The sequence below is a fragment of the Corvus kubaryi genome, unplaced genomic scaffold, assembly GCF_017639235.1.
Source record: "Corvus kubaryi isolate FWS band 111438036 unplaced genomic scaffold, C.kubaryi_AGA036_p1.0 132, whole genome shotgun sequence".
Lineage (NCBI taxonomy): Eukaryota > Metazoa > Chordata > Aves > Passeriformes > Corvidae > Corvus > Corvus kubaryi.
The window spans coordinates 2469573-2481448 of NW_024580666.1; the positions used below are offsets into that span (position 1 = coordinate 2469573).

At 41.7% G+C, this 11876-nt stretch overlaps 1 protein-coding gene across 1 annotated transcript in view; it reads left to right on the forward strand.

Annotated features, from left to right (window-relative positions):
- The window catches only part of NPC1 (NPC intracellular cholesterol transporter 1), a 27628-nt gene continuing 15752 nt past the window's right edge, over positions 1-11876 (forward strand). The window contains exons 1-6 of the mRNA XM_042029809.1: positions 1-230; positions 6951-7073; positions 8304-8410; positions 8992-9167; positions 10040-10207; positions 10824-11073. Coding sequence (XP_041885743.1) covers positions 153-230; positions 6951-7073; positions 8304-8410; positions 8992-9167; positions 10040-10207; positions 10824-11073 — 902 coding nt within the window. The 5' untranslated portion in view covers positions 1-152. The remainder of the gene's footprint in view (positions 231-6950; positions 7074-8303; positions 8411-8991; positions 9168-10039; positions 10208-10823; positions 11074-11876) is intronic.

The window sequence follows — 11876 nt, forward strand, 5'->3', positions numbered from 1 at the left end:
GGGGCCGGCGCCTCCGCCTCGGCAGGCGGGAGCGGCTATTCCGGACTGCGCTGGCGCGGCTGCCTTGCCGCCTCCTCCTGCTTCTATTCGCCGCCGCTCGGTGCTGCTGCCCGCAGCGTCTGCCGGTCTTCCGCGCTCCAGTCCGCGCCGCCATGGGGACTCCTCAAGGCAGCCCCGGGCGAGGCGGCCTTGGCTTCCTCTTCCTCCTCCTGCTTCTGTTGCCCGTGCGGGTAGGTCCCTCCCGGCAGGTCGCCGTGGGGTGGGGAATGCCGGGCCTCCTGGCACTCTGGGGAGGAGAGGGAGCGGGGGGTGGGCAGCGGGGTCCCGCGGGTATTGCCTGGGGCGGGGGGACCCGCGGTATCCCCCCCGCATCCCGCAGCCGGGATGTCCCAGGTGGCGGGGCTGGATAAGGGCGGCGGTGTCCCGGGTTAGGCCCCTGGGCTCGGGGCGGCGTGAAGCTGAAGCGAGGTACCGGGGTGTTCCCTCCTCGCCCCCGATGGGACTCGGCCCCCCTTCTCCCGTGCCCCTGGTCCCCGTCGGGACGGGGCTGACAGCCAGTGGCACAGCGGGCCCGTCGGGGAGCACCCCCGAACTTCAGCCTCTGGCCAGTCCCCGTCCCCTGCGGTCGCCCCCGGGATGCCGCGTTCCCGTGGCGTGCCCTGGTTATGCAATGCCCCGTGCATGTGAGTGGCCACGCAGTCACATGCTCGGCTGAGGCTTGCAGATGTCCTCGGTGTCTGGTTCGCTTTGCTTGGGGTGTAAGTTGCCGTAGGTGACAGCTCCTTGCAAGTAATGGTCTGTGCGGAGTGAGAGCTGCTGTTTATTCGTGTGTAGTAGTAACACTACGTGCTTCCTTAAAATTGAGGACTAGAGTATGCTGGACTTCTTGCTGCTTTAGGGAAAAATACGGTAAAACATTCACTCCTCTGTCATGTTTTGTTATGCTGTAGTGCAAGATAGGAGCGGGATACTCCACATTCCTCTGGAGAAACAAGGAGTGTCTTGTAAGCCTTAGTGGTTGGCTTTCTTCCCCTCTCTACCTACACTGAAAACATACTTTCTAGGTCGAGTCTTATGATTAGCCCTTTTTAAATATAGGAGTTTGTTATCTTGTGTGTGTGCTGAGGTTCTTCTGTTCTAATATCCTCTTCAAAACACTTTTAAAGAGCTTGAACATGAAACTAGGAGTTCATTCTTCTATTACCACTGGAGAAGGTGGTTGTTAGTAGTGACTCATAGTCTTCAGGTGAGTAAGTAATGGTACTTCACACCTAACCAATGCACCTTTATGTAATGTTTTTTGGAGGGAGATACTATCTTGGAGCAATCAGGTGTGTCCTAGGCTGGTAAAGAAATCTTATCAGGAGGATACTGACCGAGAGGAACTTGAAATAAGTTCCCCAAATATTTAGGGGGAATCCTTTTAGAGGCTTTGTGGTCCCTCGAAGTAAACTTTACAGAATTACTTTAACCATGCAGATCTCAGTTGTGTACTGTAAGAAGGCAGAATCTGGTTCTGTTGGGGAATTTTGCCATTACTCTTATTTACAGCCTGACACTTCACAAAGAGGACCTTGATATCTTTCAAAGACGAGCTAGTCCTTCAGTTAGGCTGAGCCTATATAGTGTTAGATGCTTGCAGAAGAGAAGCATTGTGAAGGTGAACCTGTTCTCTCCCTCAAGTGTACTGGTGGTGTAATGTTTTTGTGCTTTCAGTTGTGATGTTTGTAATCTGAAGTGCCGTATGTCATGTTTTTTCTGTTTCAAAGCAGTTGGTGGACTGGAGTGACACTTCTGTTTGCAATCCTTCCATTATATATGTGTTCACAGTGAACTTGAAGTGTTCAGCCTGTATCTTTCACTCTGAACAATGCATGGTACAAGATATGTGCCAGCTATCCATTACTATTTTGTTTTCTTATGGCTGTCCTAATGCACTAGATGGTATTTGTGTGCTTAATGGCCACTATTGCAATTGATCTTTATATAATTATACTAAATCACAAGCTGTTAAACCACTGGCTAATCAAGGTTGGATACGGGTTTCCTATCAGCAGCTGGGATCCCAAGCTGCAGGATATATTTGATTTTCTGAAATCCCATGGGAAAATGTTAACGACAAGTGCTGCTCTTGCCCACTGGCCTGCAGTGTGGTGTTACCTGACCTTGGACACAAAGTTCTGAAATGCCTGCGTGGAGCAGTTTCGTTGTTAGGGATGGCAGTGTAGCTCCAGAACAAGACAGTAACCACTTCACCTAAATTACTTCCTGGAAAATCAGGAATGACTTGTTCAGCCTTTCTGGATGGAAAGTGAGGAAGCTGCCTTAGAAGGGGAGAGATGACTGAAGGGAAGGACTGGTAGAACTGAATAGTACTTAGCTGGGTAGTAGCCAAAACAATCCAGGTGTTGTGCATTATTATTATTAACCTGCAGGACATCAGAGCTGTTTTGGTGCAGATGGACTAAGTTGCAGACAGGTGCTAGTTAGGGACCCTGCACTTTCTGATCATGCATGCATCCTTGTCAGCTAACATCAGCTTGTTTCCACAGATACTGTTTTATTACTATTATTGCAACTTCCTCTTCCTACTTGCCTTTGACTTTACTGTGACATCTGAAATGTACTTGGATAACTCCAGAACTGTGGCTTGCTTTGCCTGACCAGGAGTAGTAATGATTTTTCCATCTGAAAGGGAACAGTCTCCTGCCTGTGAGGAAAGGAACAGGAGGAGCTTGGCAGATAAAGCATGGCTCTGAATTGGCTGCCTCTGAACAAGTTACTGAAAGAGGGAAAGAGTAAGAACTAAACCTGTAAAGTTTCCTTTAGTCCATGGACCTCCTTGTGCCCGCAAGAAGGGTTGTGAGGTAATATGCAACTTCTGGGGCACATCTGTGAACTTGACTGGTCACCCGTTTCCATAAACCAGTCTTCCCATTTATTAAGGATGGTGGAGTGTTTCCTTAGAACTCTCAACCTAGTCGACAATAGCAGATATTAAAGGGAGTGTGGGGGAAGGGTGTGCTCTTTCCTGGATTGACCTTTTTGCCCTGCAAGATCCCAGATGCATCATCCTAGATGAAGGAAGGGAAAACAGCTGTATCTGATGCTCTTGCCTTTTCCATACATTAGTAATCTTAGTTTGAAGAGCCAAACAGTGTTCACTTGTCATCTGGCATTTGCAAGACCACAAACAGTTGCTGTTTCTGTGTACAGCATCATCATTGTTCTTTGTCTGTTTAACAGCTATGTATTCATTGGTGGTAGTGGCGGCGAAAGTTGCTGGAAGTGTCGAAAATTATCGGTTTGTTTCAACCTGTAGTTGAAGAAACTTGGGCTGAAGTAAAGGTGTTTATGATCTGTTGGAACACTAGTTCTGTTACAAGTGAATGATAATGCCTGGGAACCAGAAAGCTCTAACAGAACTTTTGTGGAATGTCCATACTTGTTCATGTGCAAGTTCTTTATAAGGGCCTGAGGTGAAATTTCTCTTCTAGAGTCTAAGAATAAGTCTGCCAGAAATAGGAATACAGTTTTCTGAACTCTGAGAATGTACTGAGGGTGAGGGTTAGTGTGCTGACAGATGGTTTCGAAGATGTGCTAGAGGCAGGAAGGAACAGCCTTAATCTAAGGTTATGTTGCTGTTGCTTTATGAAATACTTAGGAAAGTCCCATTTTAATATATGAAGTACTTAGTCATGTGATCTTAAAAGGAAAACACTCAGAAAGAATCCAAAACCATGAACTGAGTCTTGTGTTACTTACGGAGTATTATAAGTACTTTGCCTTGTTTAGAAGGCAGCTGGGTTCAACATAGCATTTCTCTGTTACTTTTGGGGCTAGGCTTTTACCCACTTAAGAAACTTAATACCCAGGTGAGCAACTATGTGACCTAAAAGTCTGACTCTGCAAGCAGCAGCTTTCTTAACTATGGCTTATTTACAACCACACTTACTCATCCCTATCCCACCCTACCCTCATAGGAGCGTTCTTCTGAAAGAATGGAAAGAGTAAAGTGCCTGTCTTAGTCTGTAACTTAATCTAGCTTTTACTAGAGGGTTTTCAAGGGGAAGAACTATCAGCTATATCTTATCTGTGGTAGTGGAGTAGTTACTTGTGTCCCTGAATACTGCCTCAACCATGGGAGATGAGCCCTCTCCTGTTATTTTGTGGCTGACTCAATGGTAAGCAGGCTATTAACTTGCTAGTCCTCAAGAGCTGTTGTGTTGACTTTAGGCTGTTGATGTCTAATGATTTGGTGGTTTTTAGGCTTATTGACTTGGTTCAACCACTGTAAATCAAGCATCCCCAAAGCTTACTGGTTCAGGGAACAAACTCACACTTTTATTAGTGAAATCCTGCTAGGTCATGACATAAATGTAAAATCTTAAGATGTTTCTGAAACTGCGTTCTTGGCGTTAATACTGAAACAGAATATTCAGACTTGCAGTTCTTGGCCTAAGTGCTCTTCTAGTAGTTTAAAGCAGCTGATCTGTTCAGCTTTTCTTAAACAGGCTGAAAGTTTGAGTGGCAAATGTTGTTTTTTCCATTGTATGTTTTACTCTTGTGGAACTTCAGAAATATGATTTGAAATTCTTTATCCAAATTCAAATGTAAACTAATACTAGGCCAAAGCTTGTCTTGCTTTATTTTTCTTTTGTTTAGCTGAATACATTTTGGTACATCACCAAGTGTCATGTGCAAGTAAGTTGTTTTATATTCTGTGCTGAAAATGGTGACAGAAAGCCTTGTAGGTAAATTTATAGACATAATACAGATTGTATTTTGTTTTGTATCCATGTAGCTATAACCAAGGAATTGCTGCCTTGAAATACAGATAATGTTTTTAAAACAACTGAACTATCAGTCCAGTTGATGTGGTAGCTGAAATTTACTCAAGTTTTTCTATGCAAGAGGTGCCCTGATAAGTTTAACTGCATTACCAGTTTTCCCATACTTTCGACTCTGGAAGAAGCGAAGTCTTTCTCTAAAGAGTAGGTTGATGAATTTGTGTGTTTTAAAAAATAAGAAGTGTTAGATAACAAAACTTAATGAAGGACAGAAAGTGTTTTATAGAAAGGATGATTACAAACTGTTCTAGACTAAATGTGGAAGCCAGCCTGATACTGAAGAAATAACTAATCCTTTTCTCATGGGCAGTGTGAAGCAGCTCCAAATTCTTTGCCCTTTTGCAAGAATAGTAGTGAATCTGTGCTTCCTTGTGAAGAGACAATTTGCATCTGATGCTGGTACAAACAGTAAAACCATTTTCACTGCTAGCAGATTGTTTGCTATTAAAACTGGGGCATACGGCTGTGAGGAAGCAGAGCTGAAGATGATGACTTCTACATTTGCATCATAGTGTAAACTTCTTAGATTAACTTGATGCATGCACAGGTTTACAATGTAGTTTTGAGAAATTGTCTACAAGCTACGGAAGTTTGACTTTTTGTCTTATGCTGGTGTTAAGCATTCAGTGTTTAAAAGTGCAATCTTAAGGAGTGTTTTCCAACTTGCAATACTTTGGATAGAAGAACTGCTAAAACAGACAAATGAAATGGTGATCTAGATAAGTGGTACTTAAACTGACTTTTAGACCTGGCTTGCAATGAATAACTTTGAGTCAGCCTATGTTGCCCTGGTTAGGTTAAAGAGGAAACAAGTTCTGGGTTGAGTAAATTGTTGATGGTTATTGTCCCTGATAAACAACTAACTACTGACGTACTTTTTGAAGAACTGTCAGTGTTGTTCAGCACAAAAATGGATGTTATGGAAGCACTGTGATTCTGGGTAGCTCTTGGGTGTTGTGAATACAGCCTTTCAGGGGCCTCTCTGGTCAGTAAACAATACTATTCATGGTCAAGCACAAAGCACAGCAGTCTGTCCTTGCAGCATACACATATGGTATCTCTAAAAATGCTGGGTCAAGGTTGTTAAGGAGATCAAAATAGGTCAGTTATCTCTCAAACTGTAGTAAGCAAACCCCTGATCAGAGCTGGCAGAAGTGTAGTAAATGTTTGTGCAGTCTGCTTTCTGCTTGCAGCCCAGGTGGTAGGAAAACCTTGGAGTGGTCTTAAAGCTTTTGCTGTAAATAACTTGTTATTGCATTAAATGTTTTAATTTTCAGAATAAATATTTTGGCTAGTATCTTGGATATCTCAGTGTCAGTATCACTGAACAAAGATAAAAGGGTTTCAAGGTGCCACTGCCCTTTTTCAATTTCTTTTATGTACATAATAAAGAACAAATTTCTGAATTATCAATAGTCCCTTAAATTAAAACATCTTTAAGCTTTTTTTCATAGCGCTGTAATCCCATTTAAATGTTCCATGCTTAGGTTTGAAAGTGGTGATGGCAGGCATCCTTTGAGACTGTGACAATAGATGTATGGCAAGTGCAGATCCATGAAGTTCTATTTCAGAATCCTCTCTATGCTGTTTCCTCAATCTGTCACTGTATTGAGTTTTCAGGAAGGATCAAAAGGTGGCAGGAGGAAGTGAAATTGCACATAAACAATGAGTTTCTCTCCATGTGCACTGAGTCATGTGCTCTAATGTGACAGTTTAACCCCCAAATTATTTTGTTGTCTTGCATGAACAAATTCTTTTCTAAACCACCTTGTACTTGAAGATGCTTTTCAGGTACTGATTTAGGTTTTTCTTAAGTAACTCTTATGCTTGATCTTAACTATAGGCAGTGCACTTCTTGTTTCTGTAATGGTCAGGGGAGGGTGGGGAGCTGAGCTGAAGATCAGTGCTGATGTGCACCATGTCAAAAACACCTGCTTTTCTTAATGGGTGTTTTATGTAGTACACACTGATAACTTAATTAGCCGGAAATTATCTAATCTGGACTGTAAGAGGCTTTTGGAGTAGTAGCACATAAATTCTACAATAGCTGAGGTATTTGGCAACTATTCCTTGCAGTTAATCATTTATCTTGTTGATTAGGTACTTCCACAAAAGTGTGTCTGGTATGGAGAATGTGGAGTTGCTTCTGGAGACAAGAGGTACAACTGTGCTTATGATGGACCACCAAAAGCACTACCAGAAGATGGCTATGACTTAATGCAGGTGAGCTTCTCTTGGAGGTCTGCTGCTAAAAAAATCTCCAACACTTTAGAATTCTTTGAGTTCTGTTGGACCTGTGCTATGACTTCTCATCCTAACCTGATGAGAAAGTAGACAGATTATCTCTGATTTCTCAGGTCCAACTGGGTGAAGGTGATTTACCTCAGTTCCTTTTCAGAGATACCTGAAGCCTCCAAAATGTGATTAGAGGCTATCACAGACAAAACCTTAAATATAGGACTTGTTCACTTTCCTGCAAATTTTCCTCGCTGGTTTGACTACTCTTTAATCAGATTGCTTTTTTTAAGGCTCTCCCAAAATGTATGTTCCACAGTTATGCCCTTCTGATCTCTAAAGGACAGGGCTAAACTATTTTCCTTCAGATGATCATTCCTGATAAAGGAAGGTGCTAACTGACTCTTGTTCAAATGGAGCAAATTTGGACAAAAGTAGCTGTGCCTAGTGTGAGACTGTATTTTCTAACTTGGGCTTCAGCTACCAGAGTGAACAAAATCACAGTCAGAATAGAGTTTATGTATTTCATGCACGACACAGGATAATATTGCCAGGCTTGCCTTCTGGTATCTGATAGTTCAAAGTTTTAAAGAGTGAAATAACTACAGAGTTAAACAGTGGTTTGGCTGGTGACAGGAATGACTTCATTAAATATTTAGTTGAGGTAACTACTGTTGTGTATTGTTTCTGAAGACTTAATGTACATTTCTTGGATGCTACTATCAGTTATACTTGTGTTAAATACATTTGTCTCTGTAAACTGAACATGAAGTAGCTCTTCCAGGTAATTGGTGATTTTGTGATTAGTGGCTTGCCTTCTGAGACTTTGAAATCTGATACTATCCAGGAGGAGGATAAGCTGCAGGAATACTTTCAACTTGGATAAATATGTGTTGTTGTCCTCTTACCAATAGGCTCTCAAATACCGTTCTCACTCTATATAGACCCTGGTGACTAAAGATATCTGAAGGAGCTTTTCGAAAGGAAGTGCTGCATTGAATAAAGGAAGTGAAAAAAGTAATTATTCTCTCCAGTCTTTAAACAAAAATCTTGTTTGCTGGACTGTTTTTCTCCTATGCATCTCCCACAGCAACAGCTACTGTGTTGTGAAATATGCTGAAGCACAGCCCATTATTGTAATGGATTCTGAAGTCTTAAACATGCTTATTCTTCTTTTCCTCTTGATCTTAATGTTGTTCATTTTTTTGGTTTTTTAAGGAACTCTGTCCAGGTTTATTCTTTGGCAATGTTAGCACTTGCTGTGATGTTCATCAGCTTCAGACTTTGAAAAATAGCTTGCAGCTGCCTCTGCAGTTTCTCTCCAGGTATGCTAATGAATGGCAAAACACCTAGCTTTGTAACAGAGTAACAAACCACTTGTCTTCAAGTAGACTGTAGAAAAAGTGTTGGTTTCATTTAAAGGATTATTGGAGCAAACTATTGGAATGACTTGCTCATCTAGAGCAGCAGGCTGTATTGTCATGAAACATCTACTTGCACTCTGGATTGACTTAGCTGTAGAATAAACATTCCCTTAGTTTGTCTCAAACTACTTTATCTAATGAAACCTTGAGAGGAGGGTAACATAAAGTACCATTTGGTCTTGTTCTAACTAAGATGTTAAGAAGTCTTCCTGCTAGCATCAGCTAAGTTTTTCTTCAGATTCTAGTAAAATTATTTTAATCTCCTCTTTGAGGCAGACAATTTAATTAGTGAATTATGGTGCTTAGAGTTGTTTGTCTGTAGCATCAACAACAATTGTTGTAGTGCTTACTAAAAGCTTACAGAACTTAAATATTTTGTCCTGTCACTGAGCAGAATGTTTGTTTGCAAGGCACATCTGACTTGACCTACATAGCACCTTTACCTCTTAATCTGATTGCTGTTCATTGACTTTCCTACCCAGATGTCCATCGTGTTTTTACAACTTGATAAACCTCTTCTGTGAACTGACTTGTAGTCCAAGTCAGTCTGACTTTTTGAATGTTACAAGCACCATACCTTACTATGATCCTATTTTAAAAGAGAACAGAAGTAGCATTACAGAGCTGGAGTACTTTATTGGAGATCGATTTGCAAATGGTGAGTAAACAGTGTGTTAATTTACTTTGGCTTTTGGTAACAAGACCAGTGCTTTTTCAGAAAGAATTGGGAGGTAGAAACATCTCTTTGACTGCCTTTTTGAAGTTTGAGTCTTCACATAGGTAACAACAGGTCCCCCTTAAAACTTATGGAATACTTAACTTCTGCCTGGACAAGGGACATTACACTGACACTGTTAAATTAACAGTGTTTTTAAAGGTTCAGCTGGTGCTGAACATCTATACAAATGGCTAATAGCTGATAACCCTGATGACTTTAACTTCACAAAAATAAAGTTGTTGCCAAGTATTGAATGTCCAAAGCCTACCTGATACTAAAACAGTCTGGCAAGTATGATAATAAAGTTTGTACATGGTGTACTACAGTGGTTCTCCAGGAGACAGTCTTGAAATGGATTGTTCTAGTCCATTGTCAAAATCAGATGTTTTTAGAGAACAGAATATTTGGGTTGTATTTTGATTTTGTAGCAAGCTTTCAGTCTTTTTATGCTTTTTGCCGTAACCTTTAATAAAATTGAGACAATTGAAAGTCAAATATGGCCCACAAGTTGAAAGTACTTAAATGCTTTTCATAGCTTTCCCTGAAAACAATATTAGGTAATGTTTCCTGTCAAGCAGAAAAGTAGGTCCTAGCATAATGCAGATTTGAGTGGCTTTCTCAGAGCAAGGTAGCTGTAACAAAGCATTGCAACCTTGAATACTGTAAATACAACTGAAAGCATTAGTTCACTATCCTAAGATGTTTCTGTTTGAAAGCTGTAAGTATGTTCCTGGAACTTGGGGAGTCTGTAATGTTGGAAATACTTGGAATGCTTACTCAAATTATAACATTGGTTTAATGACTCTTCCTAGCAATGTACAATGCCTGCAGAGATGTGGAGGCTCCATCAAGCAATGTTAAAGCACTGGGGTTGCTGTGTGGGAAGGATGTCAAGGACTGCAGTGCAACCAACTGGATTGAGTACATGTTCAGTAAAGACAATGGACAAACTCCTTTCAGCATAATTCCAATCTTTTCAGGTAAGAAACTTAGAATAGTCCTTGCCTTTGAAGCTCCTGTCAAAGGCTGTGTGGATAGAACACTGATTTTTAAACAGCTGCCCAGCAAATGAAAGTCTGCAGTCAGAGGCTTTCAAAGCAATGTGAGATTAACTTATCTGGTTTTTTGATTTCTGCTTGGAAACCATGCTTTTTTTTCTATGTGGCTTCTTACTGTATAAATCTCTAGAACTCATTAATGATGGATTGAGCTTAGGAAACTGGCTACTTGTATTCCTTGGGAAACGGGCAGTACCCTCATCCTTGAGGATTTCTTTATAAGGAAATTATTGTTGCACATTTCACAATGTGAACAGATAAGGGGGGTGACAAATCATTGCTGGGATGATAGGAGTATGTGCTTATTACTTTTACAGACTGAAGTGTTATAGACATGACGAGTTGTTTATATATTAGCCAACTGTAAACAGTTGGGACCTGCTGTGGAAAAGGCAGTGGAGTCTTCATCTGTAAGACCAAGAAATGCTACGCTTTATAGGGGCTGGGGGCTTTCATATAAAGGGTTAACTCACTTAACTGTGAAGGTCTGAGTTTTTCCTGGTAGTAAACTGGCTCTGCAACTTGTGATTTGTCACAGATGTTCCTGTCCTTGGAATGAATCCTATGAATAACGCTACCAAAGGCTGTAATGAGTCCATGGATGATTCAACAGGACCATGCAGCTGTCAGGACTGTTCAATTGTTTGTGGTCCGAAACCTCAACCCCCTCCACTGCCTCCTCCTTGGCTATTGTTTGGCTTGGATGCTGTGTATGTCATCATGTGGATCTCCTACATGGGCTTTCTTCTCATATTTTTTGCACTGGTTTTTGGAGTCTGGTGTTACAGGTAAAGCATTCAAAATGCTGAGCTCTTCAAGTCACTTGTTTATCCCTGAGAACTTCTTTGCCCTGGTCAGATTCTTATGTCCTTACTAATTCAGCCAGCCAAAGTCATGTTCTGTAGCAGATGCCACATATGCTGACAGGGAGTGTTCTAGCAGTGAAAACCACCTGGTAGAAAGTGATTGCAGAAGTTGGTTTAGTTGATGCAGAACTGTCTTCGCTTTCCTAGCTACAGAATCACATACACTGTTCTTCAACTTTCATAAGCAAGTATGCAGAAGTCTGGGAAAACACACATTCATAACAAAACTATTACTGCCCTATTGCAAATGAAGTCATGAATACTTTTTCCTAGTCTCCTATTTTGAAAAAAAAACCTAAATGAAAGCTGAGCTTCCAGTAATTATAGCATATCGCCCTTGATCACGTGGCTGGAGCACCTCTCCTGTGAAGACAGGCTGAGAGAGTTGGGGCTGTTCAGCCTGGAGAAGAAAAGGCTCTAGGGATTACTTACACGGCACCTTCCAGTACCCAAAGGGGGCCTACAAGACAGATGGAGCAGGATTTTTTACAAGGGTATGTAGTGACAGGACAAGGGGCAATGGTCTTGAACTGAAGGAGAGTAGGTGCGGATTAGATGTTAAAAACAAATTCTGTGCTATAAGTGTGGTGAGGCAGTGGAAGAGGTTGCCCAGAGAGGTTGTGGACTCCCTGTTCTTGGACATGTTCAAGGCCAGGCTCAATGGGGCTCTGAGTAAACTGATCATTGAAAGGTGGCCCTGCTCATGGCAGAGGAGTTGGAACTAG